General features: G+C 37.8%; 1 protein-coding gene across 2 annotated transcripts; it reads right to left on the bottom strand.

Annotated features, from left to right (window-relative positions):
• Window positions 1–19523: 19523 nt before the first annotated feature.
• LOC117934239 (urea-proton symporter DUR3-like) lies at window positions 19524–24546 on the bottom strand. Of its 2 annotated transcripts, none has more exons than XM_034855905.1 (9): window positions 24074–24546; window positions 22616–22723; window positions 22436–22531; window positions 22260–22342; window positions 21957–22177; window positions 21609–21871; window positions 21288–21526; window positions 20553–21202; window positions 19524–19956 (listed from the first exon to the last, which is right to left on the bottom strand). In XM_034855905.1, the coding sequence occupies exons 1-9, from the start codon at window positions 24248–24250 to the stop codon at window positions 19658–19660; spliced, it is 2136 nt and encodes a 711-aa protein (XP_034711796.1). In that variant the 5' UTR covers window positions 24251–24546; the 3' UTR covers window positions 19524–19657. The 2 variants fall into 2 exon arrangements, with proteins under 2 accessions (XP_034711796.1, XP_034711805.1); XM_034855914.1 differs by having other exon boundaries at window positions 21609–21838.

Raw genomic sequence — 24546 nt, 5'->3', positions numbered from 1 at the left:
TTGCATTTCCATCAATGCAATCCCTTATCTCATTTTGTATCACCCATATTTTAAGCTACAATATATTCATCAAAATATAACACATATCAGATTAAAAATCACTAAAAACTTAAACCAATATTAAACGACTTTCGAAACTATAACTTACATTGTCATTTGCATATCCACTGAGTTTTTTCAATCTTCGTTTCGTGTCCAGTACTTCATCATCTCCCCAAGCAGTAATCCGAGGAGAAGCTCAAGTATATAGCGATAGAAATTTCTCTTCGAACGATATATGCTCATGGTAGAATAACTATGATTATATTTGACATAGATATATAGTTAGTTCACAAATTTTATTATAACAAAATCGAAATTCATTATGATGTAAATTAATTACAAGGACATTACCATTAAAAACAATAAGCAATCGCAAACCCCACTTTGTTGTTTCCTCTTAAACTCTTCAATCCTGTGCATAAGATAAGACAACACTAATTTAACCCAATTCATCTTCTTTATTGAATCGATGTCTTCCACAAGATGTAAAAAAGAACGTTTCACAAAAAGCTTCATTGTTGGGCACAATAATGCACCCTACACAAATAATACAAAACAAACTTTGAAATCGTTTCCACCCTCTTTATCCCCCCTAATTTGATTTTCTAACATCACTAATGGCAATCACCCCTTTTTATCACAATATTTTTTACATAAATCATTCTTATGGCTAACATCTTTGTTCACGCCAATCTTCAACCCTATTGCCTTCAACCCCATAATAAATTCAACATCAATGGAGGATAATTTGATACAAGTATTATACAACTCTAACATATAAGTGTTCGGGTTGAAACTATTTACCAACCAAAGACATAACCCATGATCAATTTTCCTACATCAAAGTTGCAAGAGGCTACCAAATCTTATTTCTTCTATGGTTGCTTTTTGCTTTGGGTGTAATTCTTCAATAACTCTAATCACTCACTCGGGTGAGCGTCGAGTTTGAAGATATAACTGAAAAGATACACAAGCATAAAACATGTTTACATTAATATAATTATCAACAAATACATAAGTAATGAAATTAAATATTCATTACAAAAAATTTACCTTTTGAACCACACCCTTTTGAAGTGAATATTGTTTTGAACTTTCTTTGGACTTTGCCATGAAATCTTCTTTTTCTACTTTTGAAAGTGCATTCCACTTTTTGCCCATTTTTTTTCTCAACTACATTAATTGATCACTTACTTTAAATTCTAATTTTAAAATGTAATTATATTAGACACAACAATATTACTCCTTACATCATCATTTATTTTCACTCATTTATCCTTCTCTTTGATCATGGCCAATTGATCATTACTACAAAACAATTTCAAACAAATATAACTACAACAACCACAAAAAAATACATTAAAAACATATTCTTTTAAATATTTCTATTTTCCCTTACTAGTAATGTATCCAAGTTCTGATAGGCCTCTTTGGATTTCTAACAACTTCAACACCATCCCAGTCGCTCCTAAAAATTAAATCAAATCATTTAAGTCAATTTTTATAATATAATTTCAGATATAATAAATCAAACATACTTTCACCACCACATTATCTTAACATTAGTTTTTTTTCATATTTCAAAAAATTTTATATTCATAGCTTACTATAATCAATCAAATACAAATATCATTACCACTACAAAATCCTCCTTCAATCTCTCTATATTTTAAATGGTGACAAAATTAGCATATAAATTTTTTTTCCATGTTCAATTATGGATTTAAGCACATTACTTTTCATTAATCTGATCAATCCATAAATCTAATAAAAAACATGAAATATTAGGGATACAATATTGTAAAACACATTATCAATACTCACATTTTTTTTTCTTAATATAGAACTCGACAAATAATTATGACACAACCGACTTTTGATTAACAAAAAAATTGTCTCTTTTAAGCTTTCTTTCTCTTAGTACTAGACATCGTCTTCTTCTTCTTCCAACTACATCTTCAATTCAAGTCTTCAAACCACAAAATTTAGAACCCGATAACACCCCTTACACCTCTTAAACAAAATATCAAATATGAAGAAAATACAAGGCTTATGGAAAGGAGAGGGGGGGGGGGGGGGGGATATCGCACTCTTTACTTCAAAATCCGAAAAAAAAACCCCAAATATGAAAATTAAATATGGACATAAACAAAAGAGGATACGGAGAAAAGAGAGAACTTAGAAAAATGCTACCCGAAATAGTTAGAATATCTCACCCGACAACACCCAACAACACGAAAACATCCAACAATACACGAAGACAACTAAAAACACCCGAAAATAACAACCAATGGAGATAAGTGGAAAACACAAGTACCCGGAGAAGAACCGAGTATGGAGAAGAGAGGAAAATATGGGGAAACTCGGTAAAAGGGGGAGAAAACAGTTACCCAACCCAGCTGTGGAGGATGAGAAGAGAAGATACCAAATTAGGAGGGGAAAAACGGGAAAAGGGGGAGAGAACAAGATGGGGAACAACCAGACTGGACAACATACCAAATTAAGCGGAGGGAAATAGGAAATGGGTGAGATAATACGATGGGGAACAACAGCTACACGACTGACTATGGAGGATGAGTGGAAATGAGAGTACAGGATAAGGGTCAGAGAAACTACACGGTTGGCTATGGAGGAGAAGAGACCAAATTAGGGGGGAGGGGGGGAAACGGGAAAAATGGGTAAGAAAGGGAGATAACCGGTTTTTTTTTTCATTTTTTCCTTTTCATTTTTTTCATTTTTTCCTTTTCATTTGGATGGCTGAGATTTAATCTGTTTCATCCAATGCTGAAAAAAAAAAACGAGGCATGCTACCTTCCTCGACACCTTAGAATTTTCCATATATATAATTTTATGTTTATATTTAGTTTGTCAAATAAATAAAAAAGAAATGATTTCAATGTCTCATATATTTGTCCAAAATAAAAATTATATTATATTACAATATTTTTTATTAAAAAAAAATATGAAAATTTTCCTACACTTAATAATATTTATGAATAAAATACTTAAAATTTATAAATAACCCTTTTATATTATGTTACTTAATATAAACAACATATATATATATATATATATATATTATTTTATATTTTTTAGTTCTTTTTTTAACCACAAATTTATTTTTAAATCATTTTTTTTATTCTTGTAAAATAAATTATATAAAAATAATAAAAATTGATTAAAAAATAAATTTATTCTATATTTTCAATTAAGATTAATGTTTTCTATGCTAAAAGGATTTGAAAATGATGGTATGATAATATATTTCATCACTTATAATATTTCATATTTGGTTAAATATAGGAAATGATTAAGTGAGATGATGACTTCTCTTATCTCGATACCGACTAAATATGAAATAGAATATACATATTATATCTAACCAACCAGATACGAGCTTAGATAAAACTAATGTATATATTAATTAAAGACTTCTACTCTACCCATATTCTATTAACTTAATTTCTATCCAAATATTTCAAGAGATCAATCTTAACCTTAAAAAAAAACAAATAAATAATAGTAATAACATAATTGCAGAAGGTTGCTTGGTTACCCATTGCAGAATATTGTTACCCACCTTAGAAAGTTGTGTCCCATTCTTGCAAGAAAGCAAGTCAAACCTGGAAGTCCATGGAATTTGCCTCCAACTTCTAGGCTCCTTCCCATGAACTCTCCAAATCGTGGACAACAATTGTAGCTAAGAACTATCCATCTATATAAACCAAAAATCATTGCTCAACAAATTCATACAAACTCAAATCATTCTTTCAAACTCTCTTTAAGTGTTGATCGATATTTTTTCCTACTATTGCAATTTTTGTCAACTCCGACAATGAATCATAGTGCTATGGCAAAAGTCTCAGTCCAAGCAAGCATAGGATTGAGTAGATGTTAGCAATGGTCCATCCATGTGCAGCAGCCTAACTGGGGTCCCAACAAATTAAATTAATAAGTTCTTTTTGCCTTCAATCAACACAAAAGGTAAAAATTTAAAAATAAATAAAATGAAGAAAAGACAAATGGTATTCTTTCTATAAATCATCAAGCTCTCCATTCGAGAGAAATAATATTATTTCTTTATAGCTTAGAGTCTTTTGTGTGCTTCTAGTTTTTCAGAGGAAGACATAAATCCTTTACTAGGTGACCACTTAATGGAAGGTTTTTTTGAACACATGCTCTGGTCTCCCAAAGCAAAGGTTCTCCTGAAATACATTCTCCAGACTTCTGAAGTGAATCTTTGGAAGATGAGACCTTACAAGCAACTCTTTTTTTCCTTGGATTTTGGTATATCCAAGTGAGAAGGGAACTGATACTTAGAGTTGCAGTTATTATATCTCCTTTTTTTAATATATATATATATATATATATATATATATATATATATATATGTGTGTGTGTGTGTGTGTGTGTGTGTGTGTGTGTGTATTAAAATCTATATGCATAAGATTGATTACTATTCAATTGTTATTTAGTGGATGGTTTACTCAAGATACAATCCTGTAAAGAAAGATAAATCTTTTGCCCTATATTTCAATGGGACGAATTCTCATTTTGGTTGGTAAACTTCTTTTGTTTTGCAGTGACCCAAATCTTAGTCGTCTTCATTAAGACATTCAACAAGTCACGTGATGATAATGAAAAACAGGCTGATGCTGAAAAGAAGAAATTGGAAAAGGAAGCCATGAAAGAACGGGCAGCGGATAATTTATCTGCAAGAAAGGAGAGTGTTGATATTGATAGGACAAAACTTAATTTTCAGCATCAGAGGCATAACCGATAATCAACCTTGAATGATAGAGCAATAGGAAACCCGTATTATCATTAATATTATGAGACAGGTAAATGATCCAATTATAGTTCTACACTCAAGTACCTATGAGACCCAAGTTGGCGGCTTACTGATCGGCAACTATCATGGTCAGAACATCAAACTGTGCTACCATTCCATTGTAATTGCACATTACTGCTGTTGCTACAAATACAGTTATACAAAGATTGGATGTATACTAATATGACATGCATTTTGTGTAGGCAGAACCATTGGTGATTTCATGCCAGTCTTCCTATCTGCTACACTGGTCCCCCAGTGTCATCAATGCCGAGTATGTAACATGCTTGTTTAAATCGTTTATTGTTCATATTGAAACCCTAGGTATAGTCATTAATGTAGTAAGATTGACATCAAACACTTTTGCTTAATAGAAAAATGAAAATTTTGTAAGAAATAGCATTTTAAGCCTAATCTTTTTGTAATTAATATGTTTGCATGAGTGGAGAGGGAATTTATCCTATCCATTTCTTGCCAAGTAGGTATAAATTATTAAATATTGTCTAATGATATTGTAGATTATCCATCAATTTATCCTACAAATTAATGTAAATCAAGCTGAATTTATCCTGTTTGGGAATTTTTGAGGTGCATAAACTAGTTGTGAAGTCACATTGATAGCTTCTAGTTGTGTCTTAACTTGTGTAATAGCTAGTTTACCTCAATTATTTTTTTCATGCCTCCAACATTCCTTGAGTCAGCTTTCACATTTCAAGAGTTTGTTTAACTATTTGTGGTTTACTAAATCCATAATCTCATTATTGTCCATTCAAGCAGAGGGGCTTAAGGCATATTCTCGATCTACCTTGAAAAAAATGCCAATCAGCCTCATTAGGAAATGTGTGGCTCATAGTTAAGAGTTTTATCCAAATGCTTTGACCTTAAAATGTTGTTTTTTAGTGTTTGCACTCTATGGATTCCTCATTTCTGCTCATGCGCTTCCACTCGATGGCGAACTCGCTTTTTATTTTGAAAAATGATTTATTGTTTGAAAAATGACTTGGAGTCGCCACTTAGTTTTGTTTTATTTTTAAAGGGTAAACAAAATAAGAAAGAAAACCCTAAGTGTGGCTCCTTATTTTGGAAAATGTGGTCTATGAAAAATCGGATTGGGTTTGGGGGTTAGGTTACTTATCGGGAAGGTATAGTAAAGACTGTAGCACCCCTCTAAGTCCCTAAAAACGGGTCTCTACTAATAAAATGAAGCAAGTATGACGATTTATAAGTAAATCAATGGATCCTGAATGAAAATCAAAACAAAATACTCGAATGAATACGAGAGGCCAAGAACATACTTGAGTGAGGAACTGATTTATTTCATGGAAAGCAAAGGTTAGTGAACAAACTTAGAGTAATCGTGTGCATATCATAGAACAGAATGAATCAATCATGTATAGCAATCAAATCAAATCAATCAATCAATCAATCAATCATAAAATCACATATGTTGGGCTCCCACCAAAGCCCATTTTATTTTGAATGAATCAATTTTAATAACTTCATTATTCGGAATTACGAAATTTAATTCTTGCTTATTTTAAAACATTTTAAAAAGAGAGGAGATGTGAGAATTGCTCGCCAGAAAGGAAAATGACGGCAAAATTTTTATTGAAAAACGGGTTTTTGGAACCTAAGAAAAATGTTAAGGATGAAAAAAAAAATTGGAGCTTTGAAATTAAAAAGAAAACCAGAATTTGAATATTCTTTACAAAAGAGGGTTTGAGTTGAAGATGCTGAAGCAGTAGGTAACACGTGGCCCTAAAAGGTGGCCATGCATATAGTACACCATGCAATGAGTATTTCTTCCTGAAGCTTCTTTTTCCAGTTTTCTCCTCTCTAGTCTGCAACTCTCTTAAGAATTTTTTAGATCTTAAGCATCATTTCCTCAAGCCCACAAAAATATATATAGATTCCCACCATTCAAGAGCTTGAAAATCTCATCACTATATTCCTCAATCTTATTCTAAATCTACATCTTGCCTCCATTCTCTCTCTTTTGTCATCTAATGAGAGTCTTTGTTTTATCTAAACTGACATGGAAATGATAAGAAGATGGTCGATCAATATAGGTGCGGCCCAAAACCAAAAGGATAACTAAGATGACTATGCAAGCAATCTCAGTCGGAAGGGATATGCCCTAGTATGACAACTCAAGAGGACTGACAACTAGGTCCAAAGATAACAAAGCCTCTGAAAGGTCTGATGATCCCAAGGAAGGAGGGTATGCCCCAGTATTCCACTTACGGAGGTCAACAACTAGATCAAAAAGTGAATGAAACCTATGGAAGATCCAATGCTCTGAGAGAAGGAGGGTATGCCCCAGTATGTGATGGTGAACAAATTGGGATACACAATGTCTCAAAACTACTGTGCTCTGAAATATGCTCATCCGTCATGTAATGAAAATGTCCAACCTTAAATAGGTAATGCCAAACAAGACCATGCATCGTGATACCATGCTGACAAAACAAAATAACTGATGAATAAAAACAATGATGACCAGTGCTCAAAATGCATAGAGCAAGCAAATCAACACTCAACATGCCAACTATCAAAATGAAAGCATCGTCGCTAATAAGTCAACAATCTGTCAAGCCCTGCCATCATGGAAGATGTTGACCTAAAGTTCGAAAGATGTATGAAAGCACAATCGAGGTGATTGAGGACTGATCTACATGTCCTCCTAATGGAGAAAGAGGTGAGGTCATGTGTCACGATGGGATATGTAGGATAAAAGAAGGCGACGATCAGGCTCTGGTATGATAGAAGGCATGAGAATATCTAGGGTGAAATGTCTGAGTACGAAATGAATGGTATGTAAGTATCCGAGATCATCCAAGTATGTCGAGAAGACTAGACCCAAGGCGTCAATAGCTCCATAATCCATCGAAAGCAGCAATCACAAACAGAAAGTCAAGTCTCGATATCAAAAACATCCAACTAGGTGGCTATGCCCTAGTATGCAACGAGGACAACATGAAACAATCTAATGATCTCTATATCACTCGTCAAATGCTCCAACATAAAGAATCAATCTGATCTCCCTCCAAAAGATGGATATGCCCTAGTGTAAAGTAGTGTATCCAAGTCAACAACTGCTGAGGAAGATCATGCCTAGTATACGTCAACAAATTAATCAATCTCTACTCCTAGTGCTGAAAATGGAAACATCTCAACATAATCCATATGAATCAGAATCTCCGAGCTTTATGAGTACGAATGAATTGGCTATGCCCTAGCATAAACCATTTGAAGTGACTATGCTCCAAGATAAATCAAAGTCCATCACCGATGAGAGGGCTATGCCTCAAAATAAATCGTCATCTCAACAATCAACCATCAATGAGTAGAGTGTGTCCCAATGCAGAGTATCAAGTAGAGTGACTGTATCTCCAATAAAAGTGCTCTCTGAAATGGCTATGCCCTAGTGTAGGGTCATCCCACAACTCCTAATCCATCATAATCCAAGTGAAGAAGCGAATTGACTATGCCTCAGTGCAAGGCATTATCCCGAAAGAAAACGTTATCGATGAGCGGGGTATGCCCCAATATAGATCATATCACCTCCGAAAATCCATCACTGATACAAAGGGTATGCCTTAGTGTAAATCCATCGCCTCAACTCCCCATCCGTCATGCTCCAAGAAATAATCTCCAACCAATCTCAAGTATTGCCCATGTGTGAGTCGTCAAACATAACGTGTCAAGTCATGACCTCAGGGTGATTTAAAGACACAGGACGTAACATAGGCCAAGGTAATAGGGTGAACGAAACGAATGGAAACTAGGCTCAAAGATCCCAATGATATAATCCTCATGCCCTTCATGCATGAAATGCAATGCATAGAAAATGTCATGAGTCCCGGACCTAGGGGTCCCCACACGAAAAGTGATGATAAAGGAATGAACACATCGAATAAGCAAGAATAAAGTGTGGACACTGAACCCAAGTCAAACATTGAGCATGATGAGAAAAGAAAAAAAAATGAAGTAGAGTGAAATAGAGGAATAAAATAAAGATAGAAGAAGACAAAGAGATGGAAAAGTGAGTGATGGGCAGCCTGCATCAAAGCATGGAAAGTAGTCACATCCGAAACAAATGGGATGATGGAAGCAAGGATCCGGAGATACTAAAGAAATGTCGCTCGCCTCTCTCACAAAAATTGAATGGGCGACTCATACTCTCACCTAAAATATACCAAGATAGAATCTCAGAAAAAAGCTTTCATACGAACTCTCTTTAACACATGAACTCAATGAAGCAAACTAGCACGTCCATACACATGCCCAATGGGGAATAATAAAATGAACAATGCGCCATTTTTTTTTCTTTTGCGCAGACTCTAATCAATAATGAATGATCTCCCATGAAATACATAGCTAAATGAATAAACTCTCCCCATGTACAAATGTAACATAAATCCTCACTAACAAGACAACCTCTCAAAATAAGATCTCTGAACCACTACTCATAAGGCGAACAGAGGGGAAGAACGTGACAATCCTCCATGCAGTGACGTGTGAGAAACCACCACTCAAGGTGAAACAATGATAATGTCGAGTAAGCAATGATGAAAGAAAAGACAGAGAACGAATATCACAAGTGGTGATATGTGATATCGGAAAATAGTGATGAAATGATGTCCAAGTGGAAAATATTACAATGAAGAGTGAGGAATGAGGCCTGAATATGTATGTCAGGTCTGGAACTCATGACGTATCTAATCATAGCATGCAAACACTACAGGATCCCCAACCCGGTGTAATAGGTAAATAAAGTGATGAAAGAAAAGGCTATGTGCTCGTGTGAGGCTCAATGGGCTAGCAACGGGTAACTCTATATGCGAGGGTGATAAAGTGAATAGGCTCCTGAAATGATGGCCACCCATCCTATGACCACAACCTCGAACATCGTGCTTTCAAGATCTCACATGGTCAATACTAAAGACTGACACCCGTCCAACAAAGTCATGTCAACTCCTCTAAAATAGTGTGAAAGCTCCCACTGATGCTCTGTGATAACCGTCAATGTCCTCTGATAATCACCTCACTCTATCATTATAATCCACTCACCATCGTCTCATAAAATCACCATCTCTAATCATCCCGACTCTCTGAAGTCATGTGTAATGGCTCAGATCTGGATGCTCCATGACGTCTCCTTTACCTCAACAACATCATCAAGCAATCAAACCACTATCTCATCATGATCCATCTATCATCGTGTAGAGCTCACATCAGGTCAAACCATCTCAGATACTACCTGGTCAGATCAAGGAAATGATGGAAAGGAAAGGCAATGGTACTGTAGCATGCTAAGACGAACAAGGGTAAATGTCGTATAACGATACCAAGAGGTGTCATGTCAGACTCAAAATGGGTAGGTCATCAAATCTAAAAAGTCAAGGTATAGATGTGGATATGGTGCTGCTCTGATCAGAGGATGAAATGAGTCATAGTCTCGAGCTTCCTAGGTCAATCTCCTAATCCTAGGTCAATAGGTTCAATATCCTCCATGATAGGTCAGGCCAGAGTGATCATGATATATAAGTGAAAAGACGTCTCATATCAAAAGCATAACACACATCAACACAAGATATGTAAAGTACACTCACGAGAAAAATGCCACATACTCAGATAAAAGATCATATCACTAAATGAACTAAGGAGTACATCATGTGTAAAATGAAAAAGGACTACAAATGATTGGACTCTCAACATGAACTATAAACAATGACCCTAAACCAAAACCGCACTCAACAAAACAAAAACAACTTTGATGAACCAAAAATTGGACTCAACAAAATGGAAATGACTTTGATGGTGACCATAATCAGAATGAAAAGTGCTTTGAACTAAACTGCTACCAAATGAGGTACCCATGTCGACTGATCCAAGCCCTCAACCTGAGATGTCCCAAAATACCATGTAACCATCAATACCATCAACATCCAAATCTATTTACTAAAGACTAGGAGGAGGAGAAACTGCATGTGTAGAATGTGCAGGTAGGGGATTGGTGGTTACACTTGGCCCAACCAAGTTGACCAACCCTGAATCGATCAAGTCCTGAATCGCATGATGGAGTGTCGAACAACGCTCAATATCATGCCCCTGAATATGATGATATAAGCAATGCTCATGTGAGCGGAAATGATGAGGAATAAGATGTGGTAAGGGGCGTGGTGCCAAAGGAACAATCAAACTAGCATCTCCGAGCTTCTCAAAAGCTCTAATCAAAGTCATGCCCGATGGAGTGAACTGTCTCATAGGCCTCTATGCATATGGTTTAGGTGGCAGGTGAGTAGCAGCTCTCGGATGCGACGGTCGTGGCTGCATGCTAGTCTGAGCAATGTAAGCCTCTTGAACATACACCGACTGATACTGATACTGGGGATGAGAGAAATGAGCTATGATTGCAGGAGGCCTATAAACTGAGTGATATGCGGGCCTCTGATGCTGATAACTAATAACACCAACCTCTCCAGATCTACTAAATAATCCAATCGAATTCTTCCCCTTACTGTAAGGGGAAGGAGTAGTATATGTCCATAATCCTTGAGCAATGACCTTCTCAACACTGAAAGCTGCATGAACCAGGCTCTTAAGATCCTGAAATGAGATGCCCACAAGACGCCTAGTGAACCTCTATTGTAGGTTCTGAAGAACCATATCAATCTGATCTTGCTCCTTAAGCCGGTTTATCATACCAACCACCTTTGCCCTCCAACGACTGACAAAGGAAGAAATAGACTCATCTGGCCTCTGCCTGGTGGCCTCCAACTCTAGTCTAAATATTACAATGTCGGCACTGAAAGTGAACTAAGTCAGGAACTCATGAGCCACATCCTTTTAGATGCGAAGTCTCGAAGGCTCAACTGAAGCAAACCATCTCTGAGCTGCCCTACTAAGTGACATAGGGAAAAGGGCCACCAACTGTGCATCATCTATCCTGTGTGCTCTCATGACTGTGCTGTATAGTCTCAAATGGATCTTGGGACAACCAATCCCACTATAATGCTCAATGTCTGGCATGCGAAACTTGGAGGGCAAGCTAGCCCACCAATATATCATCTTTATCATCCCAAGTCAAACCTCTATCCTGCAATTTGATTTGTCTCATCCTGGAATCAAGTCTCTCAACCTTGGCCTCCTACTCAGCCAATCTAGTATCATCAGTAGTGGTAATAATGGGAGGTGGCACTGTGACAGTAGGTGCTGGAATGGTCTCATAATGATCTGCTAAATGGAATGGAGTACCAAGTGAAACCCCAGGTGGAAGAGCTTGTGCTGTCTGAGATGCATGAGGAACTATTTCATCAGTGACCATGCCAACTGGATGAGGATCTTGGTGAGAACTCTCTATCTGATCCAAGCGTCTACTTACTCCTACCATGAACTCCTGAATAGAAGCAAGTGTGGAAGCTAGCTCGTCCGACATCTCAACTGAACCAAAGGGCCACTGCGGTACCAATAAAAAAAAAGGTTGTCTGAACTCTAACGTGAATCTGCTCTAATCAATGACCTCCAACTCTCCTTCAAGAATGTGACACCAGACTCAACCAACTCTTAAACTGACTCCCTACAATGCAAACAAAATGGATGAAGGACATAATATAGAACCCTAAAAGACGACAATACAACATGCAAGCACATGGTCCTGAGGTGGCGATCCGAAATTTGGATGTATGATGAAAACTCTGGAGTCATAAAGGCATGATTTTAAAAACCGGACTGAACCGGCCGGTCGAATCGTTGACCGGTGAACTTTCCGATTCGGTCCGTTTCAATGAACCGTTCATAGTCGAACCGACATTGAACCGTTCAAACCGACGGTTGGACCGTCGAACCGAATAAACCGTCCGATTTTTTGCAAACTGGTTACACATTAGAAACAATTTTTTGTTTACCATGTAAAAGGCCCATTCCAGGCCCAACCTAAGGTTTTCCTTTTTCCAAGTCCCTATACCTAGTCCAAAGATAAAATTAACACTTTATATGGGCCATGCCCACAAGAGCCCAACTTGCTGCCATTTTTTATTAAAATAAAACTTCAAATTGGGCCATGCTTCAGGGCTAGGCTTCCAGGTCCAACTTGCTGGCTTGTTTGGATTGAAGGCAAGTGGGAAACTATTTATAGAGCACATGGAGCACATAAAATTCATGTGCTTCTGATGTGGGATTGAGAATGAGACTCATTAGAGGAAAACATTGTCTCTTGAGGGTTGGATGCACGGAATTTGATTTTATTTCAAATTTTTATCATATAAAATCTTTAAAAAAAAATGTAAATATTTAAATTCATGTTTATTTTTATAATAATAATTATAAAAAATAATATAAATTAATTAATATAATAATTTTAAAACAATAAAATACAAAGACAAAAAGATAAAATTAAATATTATAAATTTTTTCATCTTAAATATATATTCTTTCTTAAATATTACATATTTCTATTTAATCAAATTTAAAATAATAAACTTTATCATTTAATTTAATTTAATATACCAAATATAAAAATCAAATATTAGTAAAATTTGTAATTTTATATATTTTTAATTATTATAATTATTTTTAATTTTATATAATATATAAATTATATATTTAATTATTTATTACATCACCGGTTCAATGGCGGTTCGACCGCCGATCCGACCAGTGAACCGTGAATCGATAACTTTTCCGGTTCGATCATCGGTCCGGTTTTTAAAACATTGCATAAAGGTGTCCATTGTGAGATGGCTACAAATGTGACTAGAGAATTCCCATCAATAATCCAAGATGAAAAATGTGTGAAAAACATACTATCACGAGATTAATACTCCAACTCTAACCACATATCTTTGAATCAACCTTCAACTCAAGCTCCATAAGAGAAAAAAAAATGATAAGGTGATCAAGGCAACTCTCTCGAAAAAGGTGTGAATGTGAAAATGTGTCTTTTACCTTTCTGTAATGAAAATATGAGTGTCGAGTCGAAAATCAAATCAAGGATCAAACAAAGGATGAGGCATTGAGCCTATGATAGGTGTACAACGTAAAAATATGATCAATGAACATATCCCAAAGCATCGAGTGAGTGACAACAAAGTGAAAAGGTGTGTTGAGCCAAGAAATGAGACCAAAAGCCTTAGGGAGAAAATATACTAAACTCATCGAGTGAAAAGAACAAACTAAGGCGACAAGACGAAATGTGATCCAACTGATACTCAAACTCATACCGGTCTCTGAGCACTCTCAACTGGAGACTAAAGAGGGAGTGCCGAATCCGAACTATGACCACAAAGGCTCTGAAGGCCCTCAGATGCACCCACGTATAGGGAGTGAGTCCTAATCGAAGGATCTACGGCTCAACCTACGAGGTCAAGGTGGCTTTAAATGGATATGGGTGGACTTTAAAATATCCCTAGCAGAAGCAATCATACCCTCTGGCAGTACGCAACCCTTTGCACGCCTCCAAAGAGATGGGGCGCTTCCATGCAAGGTGGTCATCACCTCCACACATGCACTACCTCAACATCCCAGGGGGTTTCATATGGTGAAACCTCTCAAAACTCTCAACTCTCAATGGTCAACTAGAGTACACAATGAGCGGTGTGGGTGCATTCGAAAATCCTATGAAGCTAAAGCAGAAAATGAAACACATTGGCCACACAAATATCCATGAAACCTAGCTCAGGGCTATACAAGTCTTCAAAGTTCGGACTCCAATTAGTATCAATATGTCGACCACCTCCAGAATGCTCCCAAACATAAATATAGTCCATCGCTAGACCCTACTCCTAATCACTAGCTCGGTCAAAGAGCGAACAAAGCAACAAGTCTCTTATCAAATAGGAGACCACAGTAAACAAGGTCGGTCGAGACTAGGGACTTGGAGAAAAGGGGATAGGTGTGCGTCCCACATAGACAAGCAACTCATGCAATCACATGAAATGAGAGAAGTCATGCAATAGACAGTCATGCAAAACAAGTATATATCATCCAAATCTACACACAAGCTAATCGAGAAGAATATCTGGCAATGATAGCATGCTCCATAACAATCATGATAATATACAACCAAGAATCAGACATGTCAAGATGAACGATATAAGAAATAAGAAGAATGTACATGTCAAGGTGAGCAGAGTAATCATACAACTAGGAGAGTCAATATGTGAGGATAAACAAGAGGATTAATCAATATAATCAATATGTCCATGCCTCAAAGGAATACCATAACTAAACATGCATCAAGGATAATGATATCAAGAGCTCTCAATGTGCAATCAACAGTCAAGCAAACACACGCACAAAGAAAGGTGGGTACCCACTGATCGACCAATCAAACGTCACATTTGCCCCATCTTAAGTTCAAGCTTGACCCTCTAGTGATCCCCAGCGAAGTTGTCATTTTGTGGATCTCGCATTTCCACTCATGCACTTCCACTCGATGGCGAGCTCGCTTTTTATTTTGAAAAATGATTATTATTTGAAAAATGACTTAGAGTCGCCACTTATTTTTGTTTTATTTTTAAAGGGTAAACAAAATAAGAAAGAAAACCCTAAGTGTGACTCCTTATTTTGGAAAATGTGGTATGTGAAAAACCGGATCGGGTTCGGGAGTTAGGTTACTTATCGGAAAGGTACGGTAAAGACCATAGCACCCCTCTAAGTCCCTAAAAACGGGTCTCTACTAATAAAATGAAGTAAGTATGGCAATTGATGACTAAATCAATGAATACCCAGAACGATCATGCACGTATGAGCTAAACCATGCATGAGGATTGGTCAGAGTGAGAGAGAATGTGTACCTTAGCAGCAAACGGCAACGCGCTATCATGAAATGGGGTTAGTGCATAGTAATGAACATAAAATATGTCACTCATGTCACTAAATAGAATGAAAAATCATCAGATATCACAATTCAATTAAATTCATTTTAGAGGAAACACTCACTAATGTTGGGCCCCCACCATAGCCCAATTTATTTTGCATGAATCAATTCCGTATGTTCCATCACTTGGAATTATGGGATTTAATTCATGCTTATTTTAAAACATTTAAAAAAACATGGAAGTTAGGGAAATTACTTGTTAGAAAGAAAAATAGCAACGAAGTTTTATGAAAAGATTTCCAAGACCTAAAAGTTCTAAGGATGAAAGATGGGAGAGTTGGGATTATGTGAGAAAACCAATATCCGGAAAATCATTTGAAGAAAGGGATTTGGAAATCATTTAAAAAAAAAACTAAAGGTGGTAAAATGGGAAATGGCACTTAGGTCAAAGGCTACATGTCCAAGAATTAAGCCCAATAGTTCAAGAGGACACCATGACAGTTTATGTGATATACTTCAGACCTGCATTTAAGTCACAACAGAACAGAGCAAATGACAATCCACCATCACCATTTATCAGAAAGAAACCACTGAATTGGGATGACTCCTAGACTGCAACTGAGATAAAGTTGTGTTACTTTCCTCATTCTCTTCAAAATTTATGGGTTTCCCATTAATTTGCTTCTTTTGAGAGATCATACTCTCTTCTGATAATGCCTTTTCTAACTTATCCTCGAACGGGGTTGCATGCCAACTCACTTTCTGATCCTCCTTATATTATTCCATTACCATCCGACCACTCGGGAGAGATATGAGTAGGCTCATCTTCATTCCAATGAGCAACAACAGTTCCAATGATAGGTCTGTCACCTAGAGTTCTCCCAAAATGATGATTTGTAGCATGAAACAGCATTGAAATTTTGGTCATTTGCATCCTGAATAAAAGAAAATGGCCTCAGCCAATAAGACAAGCTTGCTTCCCATGAATAACTTTCAAGCTCTTTCCAGTTGAGAATCTCCATTAGAGTCCCATATCATCAATGGAGTTCATGAACCTGCTCCCTAAACATAATCTCCTGATCAAGTATTGTCCGCTTTAAAACTTCCTTGCTGGAACCAGTGTATCTTTGCGCAGAATTCAGATCAAAGTCTCTTTGTATTAACATTTTATCCTTGCAAGAACAAATAAATGCCTCACATCTCAGATCAGTTCATCCATCCTCAAGAGCAACCCAAATCCTGTGAGGACCTTTCACATTGCTTTTAGGCCTCAAAACCAGAGTGAGAAAATGGAGAGAGAGTGGACATTCAGCCATTAAAATACCCAAAAATCTGAACCCAATTTCTATAACGACTCTTTTGACCAGCCGCCTTCGTTTGAGCTAATACTACTACCATTTCTTTTTTAAACTCTCTTCAACTGGTTCCCCATTGGACCCTTCTTTCTTCTCAAAATCAGGTTTGCGAGCAAAGGTCTGTATTTGTTCAAGATAACCTAAATCCGGCTGAGTTTAGAACTGACCAGTTGAGCCTCGGGAGCAACAACAAGAATATCGATCATTTGTGAAGAGAAAACTTAGGATCTTTCAAGTAATGCCTAACATGGATTCCTCCAACTTGTGAGCCTTCTCAAAGGCATGAAATTGACATAGGTAAGCAACTCTAGGGTGGTTAGATTCGATTGCATTAACCATACGAGGGATCGGAGTGATCTCCACCAGCAACGATGACACCACCTTACTGTCAAAATTCGACTCACCAAGATTCTCTATCGTCTGTGTACGCGTGATCCACCTTCTGACGTCAGGAGCCAATGAGAAAGAACACTAAAAGTATGAAGTGATTGAGAGAGATTTGAAGAAAAATGAAGTGGAAATGAAGGAGGGCGTTAGAAAGAAAAGGGGTTTCAGTGATAGGGGGAACCCTAAAAGAGAGAGAGAGAGAGAGAGAGAGAGAGAGAGAAAGAGAAAGAGAGAAAGGAGGAGAGAGGAAGAGAGAGAAGAGTGGTCATGGGTTTGTAAGGATTGAAAATAGAATGAGATGGGGTGGTCATGCACGCGTGGTTCATGTGCATGCAGGTATGAAATGGATGTGGTGGTTAGAGAGAGAAATGGGTATTGGTGAGTGGTGGGTTTGTGAAGATGAGAAAGGTGGTGAGTGAATATGAAGAAGTAATAGTCAAGAACGAATGCATGGCCATTTCCGATCTAATCAGGGTGGCGCGTGAGAACGATCTAGGCAGGCAAGTTGGATGCATCTCCATGACAATATCCCATGAGTTGCCACCATGCATGAGTGATTTTCATAACAACTTATATATGTGTTTCTTGGGATTCTCTCTCTGCAGGTACATTAATTATTTAATGACTAACCCTGTGACGGTGGGCACCAAAGGCATGCCAACGCAAACTGTTTCACAGGAAGAGCAATGAGGGCAAGTCCCTAAGAAGCTTCCTTTTCAAACTAACACCAACAAACCTCCTTTGCAACCAGGTTACAGGCTTGGTGTATTTGAGTCCATAAGCCCAGTAGAAGGAGTCCACTCCATGAGCAATGAAACAATAGTGAGCCAAACTCAGAACAAATTTCAGCATGAGGAATAGGTTCTGCCGCATGCAATTCTGGTTTGATCCTTTTGGACCATGCATCGAGGGCTATCTATCCTTGTCCAGTCCATTGTGTAACACAATCTCCTTAAGGGCCTTACTGTCATGGGTATGGTGAGTATGTTCCAGATTCAGCAGATAGGGTGCGTTTGTAAGCAAAGTAAAGGCACCAACCAAAGTGTTCATAGTCCCCATATTCTTACGGTGATTTAGCTCAAGTTTCTTTTCTTCGGACGTTCCAGTGAGGTCCACATAGCTTTTCAGGTCTCTAAAACATCCTCAATCATGATAGCCAGTCCCAAACGAGATATTTAACACCCCAACCCCAACAAAATCAAAAGAATAAACGCTAAGGCATGAACTAGAGTGAAAACTGAGGGTAGAACAAACAGGTGAGCATGCAGCACATGAATGTACATGATCTCATATTAGGTGATGTTCATGGGCTCAAAATAGGTGGGATAAGGGAGAAAATTAAATCAATTCATACCAATCCATGTACGTGATAACCTCAAATGAAATCCAAGAGAATGAGATATTAGCAAGGCAAGCATATCCAAACAGCAAATGAAACGATCAATGAACATATGAACAAGCCAGAAATTAACAAAACTTATGCATGACTCCTGTTATCCATAACCAGACAAACAAGCAGAACCCAAGTAGCAAGAGAAGAAAATGAAAGAACAATGATAATGAAGATGAACAAGAGGTACATAGTAAACTTACCTGAGAGTTCTTTCACAATTCTTGCCTAGCTAAAGAATTCCCCTTCCCTCTCTTGTCCCTCTGCAACTCCTCTCTCAAAAATCTCCCCTCCCAACCAAAAAAACTTTCTTCCTCTCACTCTGCTACCTCCAAAAAAACAGTATCTCCTCCTCCTCTCACTAGCAAAACTTCCCCCTCAAGTTAAACTCCATTTTCCACCCAAAATATCTCTCCAAACCTAGCAACCAAAAAACCTCCCCCCTCTAGCAGTTGGCTACCCTCCTATAACAGAAAATACGCTCCCTCGAATATTCCCCCCAGGTGTCATCCTCCCATAGCTCCCCAAAAAAGCAATGTTGATTCCCTGGCAGCCATCCACGAAGTGACATGTGGCCCTCCAGGACTGTGACATTTGGTAAGATAACCTGCATGAAAAGGGAGCCCCAAATGGGGGTCTACACTCTCCTAAATAGGTAGGTAATGGACCAACAACCCAATTTAGTGAGAGCCCTAATAGATATAAAACTCAATGATGCAGTTTCAGATTTGTAGAACAACAATTCCATTATACAATTTCTCATAGTTTCCTTTACATAAATCTGTAAATATACACTGTAAAAGCTAGAAAACATTCCTCATTTCATGAGTTCATAAATTTGGAGTAGACTGAGCTAGGTACTCTGATGCTCCTTTCTTCTTCAGTTTCTCTTTCTCCATTAAGTATGTTCGTTCTGCTTCAGGAATAGACAGTATTATGGATTGCAACTTGATATTCATCTCCTCAATCTTCTCCATCAGCCTGTCATTTGTAAACATCCCAAGAAACACAGTTTGGATTGTTTCCCAGCTTTCTACTAGGGGTAGAGCGATGATGACAGCTGATCCTATTGTACCCCATGCTATAGCTATGATTGCCCAGAATGTGAAATACCCCTTACTGAATTGCCCTGTTGCAACAGAAAGACAGGTAAATAAACCGAGAAAACTGAAATCCAAAATAGTACCCTCGAGCCTAAGAATGTCCAATACTCCTAATCTGAAAGGCTTACTCAATTTACATGTTTGTCAATGAATGTGAAGAAGCTCGAGGGGGGTGTCCGGGTTGGTAAGGGTTAGCTAGCTTAAGCTTTGAGGTTAACTCGTAGTTTAACATGGTAACTGAGCTTTGGTTTGAGCTTGGAGGGTCTTGTGTTAGAGTCTCTTTAGCTTAAGCTTTTAAGTTAATTGACATGAAAATGACAAGATACAGGACCCTGAGAACCGATTTCGTTGAAGCTAATCTCACTTGATGACATCCTCTTGAAGAACTGATTCAGACACTGAAGGAGATGGTTTGGACGCTAACAGAAACAAAACTATTTTGGTTTCTTTTACATAGCATGTGAAATGAGTCCATTCTATACAACTAAGACATGGATTTAAGCTTCCACTGTTATCTTTTTTATGATTTTTGTTTCATTCTTGAGTAAAACTTAATTTTAGTACTGGGTCTGTGATTGAAATGCTAAGGATGACACAGAAAATTGTTGTTGTTTGAATTTACCTATTGGAAGGGAGAGCAGAGGCCAGAGTATAACAATGACAATAGTAAGGCCAACAGCCCATTTCACAATCCATGCCTTTGCTTTGATCAGCTTCTCCTCTCTGAACTCTTCTGCTGGCAGTTCACTGTTCTCCTTTTCCACCATAGTTATCTGCCTAGTTGTGTCCCAGTCATAGTTCTGAGGCCACAAAAGGCTACACACAACATGAACAGCTCCTCCAGTTAGAATGGAAACAAGGTTTCCAGCAAGCATAGGTGCATTCCTCCCAGTTGTGTCAAGGTTCACCTGCCCATACTCGATGCTTGTAACCGATAACCAAGTGATCACTCCTAGAATACACCCTGAAACTGTGCCAAGAATAGCGCCAAACGCATTTGCTTTCCTCCAGAGAAGCATGAAAGCTATGGGTAGAACAGCTGATCCAATTAGTACTCCCATGGCCAGATACATCCATCCTAGGGAAACTCCTGCCTTGTTCAGGATCACTGCCAGAAGCCCCATGAAACACCCGAATACCAGGACAACCATCCTTGAAACTTGGAGGATTTTCTTCCCACTTGCATTCGGGTTTATGTAAGTACGATAGATGTCATAGGTGCATAGTGAGGAGACTGCTATTAGCTCAGAGGAACCAGCAGAAGTTACAGCCCTGATCAGCATAGGAAAACAAGGTCATGTTTAGGGCAAAATGAAGAAATCTTGGAAGTGGGGATTTGGTATATTCTGCAACTCACATGAAAAGCATGGTCAGAAGCAGAATTGATCCGGCTTTTCCCATCAAAGCTATGGCTGTAGCAGGGGGAACAAGTCCATGACTTGCCTCACTTTCAGTTATTGGTAGATCAAGCGCCAATGCTCCTAGGCCTAGTGATGTTGCCAAAGAGAACGGCACAGCGAACCACACCAGTCCACCCAACAGGTAACCCTTATGCGTAGATGAAGGCCTTGCGGCAATGGCGCTCATCCAGTATCCCTGCAAAGTTTACCGATGTTTTTGAAGGTAGAGACATGGACAATATGCTGAGTAGGTTAGGAAACAAAAGATGGAAACTTACATTGTCAACAAAAACAGTACCAAAGTTGCCAACAATGTTGATGATCCCAAACACAAGCCCCCCAGAGCTTGACATCGTTAGATAAGACCCCTTGTAGTTCCCATTTACAGGGCCACAAGCTTGCCCATCATGGGAAAATGGGTCTTGGCACATCCTCGACTTGCCTGCAACCTCCAGCAACCGTTTGTATACAATGCTGGGGCTCCCAAGCTCGTTGCTGGCCGTGTAAACTAGGTACACAAAGATGACTAAGACCACATGGACTGGAACCAATTTTGAAAAGAAAAAGCTCAGACAAGTAACAGATTGAGAGGAAAAAAGACCAAATACTATTAGGGAAACCAATACCTATCACAGAATGAATATAGCTCGCCAAGAAGGTAGCCTTTAGTCCTCCAGCTAGTGTATAAATGATAACCCCGAGCGGTATCAGAAAGCTTGCAGCATAGATGTTTACTCCAGTGAGTGCATTCACCACTGCCGAGCCCCCAAGAAGAAGCATAGCAGTAACAATAATGTTTGTCATAAAGCAGAAAGTGAGGAAGACGATATGAGTAGCTGTGCCCCACCTGAAATACGAGAAATTGGTAAATGATGAGTTGAAAAACATTGAATGATTACAATTAGGCTTGTGGCAGCAGTATAACATACCGAGCTTTAACTATTTCACAAACGGTATGAGCATGAGGAGCCTTTCTTTTGATCTCTATAGCCATGATGCCAAACAAGAGTACCTATTGATTAGCATCATTGGAGTCATTTTCCAGGTTTTGGCTTTACCGTAATTGAGAGAAAACATAGAAGAAGAAATTATAGCTTGAACATGCCTGGATGGTAGCTCCACTGGCATACCAGAAAGGGCCGCTAACTCCATACTGCCATGCTACATTGGAGCTTTGCAAGATTGTTGCAGCCCAAGTCCACTGTACAGACCGGTACTCGAAAATATAAGCTTATTGAATCTGAATTCCATGTACAACTACAAAGGAAGCGATATTAGACATTACCTGGGATATGATCACACTGGCAATTAGTCCGGTTTTTACATTTCTGCCTGCAGTGTTAAACCATTCTGATGTATGTCGGGAACCAATGTATCGCTTCTCCATCCATACCTGACCCCATTGATATACCCATAGTCAGCACTATCAACAATAGTGACTCATAGGAAATCCTCTTCTGCAAATGTCATGGACTTACGTCTTTTCTAAGCACTCTAATATATTGGTAGACATGGTTAGTATATCCAAGATCATATGTTAATTGCTCAGCTCATATCAATAATTGCTCAGCTCATATCAAGTTTTGAGCAAAATTTCAGAGACTTAATTACTCTTTTGGGAGACCATCCTTGTCATGACTAGGAGTTAGGGGTAGGGAATGTGTCTCAACATCAAGAAGGCACCAATTCATAACATTTGGAGATATCTGATCAGAGATTATCGTGAAAAATTTAGGGTATGTATTGACAATGTTTTCAAAAATAATTCTAAAAAACCGGTTCCCAATTGTTTTTTGGAACAAAATTTTATTCAAGAATTCAAATATGAAAAATAATTCTTAATTTATACTCTATGAAGGTATTGACCATATCGTGCATATATAAACAATGTAGAAGTTTTCAAAGTATTTTTCATCATTTCAATTGTTGCTTTTAACACTTTATGAAAAGCAACTGAAAACTCTTTCATTTATTTCTTTTAACAAATTCTTGAAAAACTGTTTTTCATTAAAATTCGTCAACAAACATGTTTTGTAAGTAATAAAATTATTAGCTATTCTAAAAAAAAAAAAAAAGAAAGAAAGAAAATTGCTTTCTAAGAAAATTTTGCAAACAACCCTTAGCATCTAAAGCAAGCTAGTGAAGAAGATCATTATAGCAACAAAGGAGGTGATTCATATGAATGCAATTAAGCCATAGAGAAAGAAAATTCCCTAGTGAACTGAACAAGAGATTGTTATCATATACCAACAAAGCAGGACAATGGGCCAAAAACACAAGATTAATCAATATCCCCTCTAATTCAAGAAACAGCATAGGATTAAAATCTCCAGACTGCAGACCTCTGGTTGATTATTATTATTTTTTTCTCTCTCCCACAACTCACTCAGTAATGTAATAAAAATTAGCAAATCCCAACATAATTTAGATGGTGGGTTCTGCATATTACACTACTCTAGGCTCTAGTTTCAAATTGAAGGCACACCACTCCCACAAATCATTTCAACAACACAAATGAAATGAAAAGAAGGCAGCCCCAATACTATATCTAAATGGTGGGTTCTAGTCTTTCTTCAATAAGACATAGCAAAAGTGAAGAAAAAGAAGTAGAGATATGAGAAAGATGCGGAATCAATGGCTGGAAATCTTCAGTAGTTACCAACTACCACATGGGAATCAGCCAAAAACACCCAAAAAAATAAATAAATAAATAAATAAAGACATGGGTGCCTGTGAAATTTACCAGAAAGGAGGTGAAGACAGCAAAGAAGGCACCAAAACCAAGAATAACAGAGTAGCCAACACCTTGCTTGAGCACTGCTTTTCCTTGGAAGAAGCTGCTCTGCCTCACACACCTTCCTCCTCCATCTGAAATTTGATAATACTTGCTTGAGAATTCAAACGGTGGACAAGAAGCCATGGGCCACAACCCACCTCTCTCTCTCTCTCTCTCTCTCTCTCTCTCTCTTTTTCTCTTTCCTCTTTCTTTTCTCTCTTCAAATCTCTTCTCAATAAACCCTTGTCATAGATTCAAAACTCTCTCCTGTTTCTTATAGCAATTTTTTTGTGATTCTGAATGGGATGACAAGTCAAACTAGGATGGTATCTCTTCGTCTTTGGAGGAATCTCTATCTCCATTGATTGGTATCGGCAACAGGGCAACAAGGCAACGGGGGGCTCTTCTACATATGTTCCCAAAGCTGTCAAAGCATTTTT

The sequence above is a fragment of the Vitis riparia genome, chromosome 2 (assembly GCF_004353265.1).
Source record: "Vitis riparia cultivar Riparia Gloire de Montpellier isolate 1030 chromosome 2, EGFV_Vit.rip_1.0, whole genome shotgun sequence".
Classification (NCBI taxonomy): Eukaryota; Viridiplantae; Streptophyta; class Magnoliopsida; order Vitales; family Vitaceae; genus Vitis; species Vitis riparia.
This window is presented reverse-complemented; position numbering and strand designations above follow the sequence as displayed.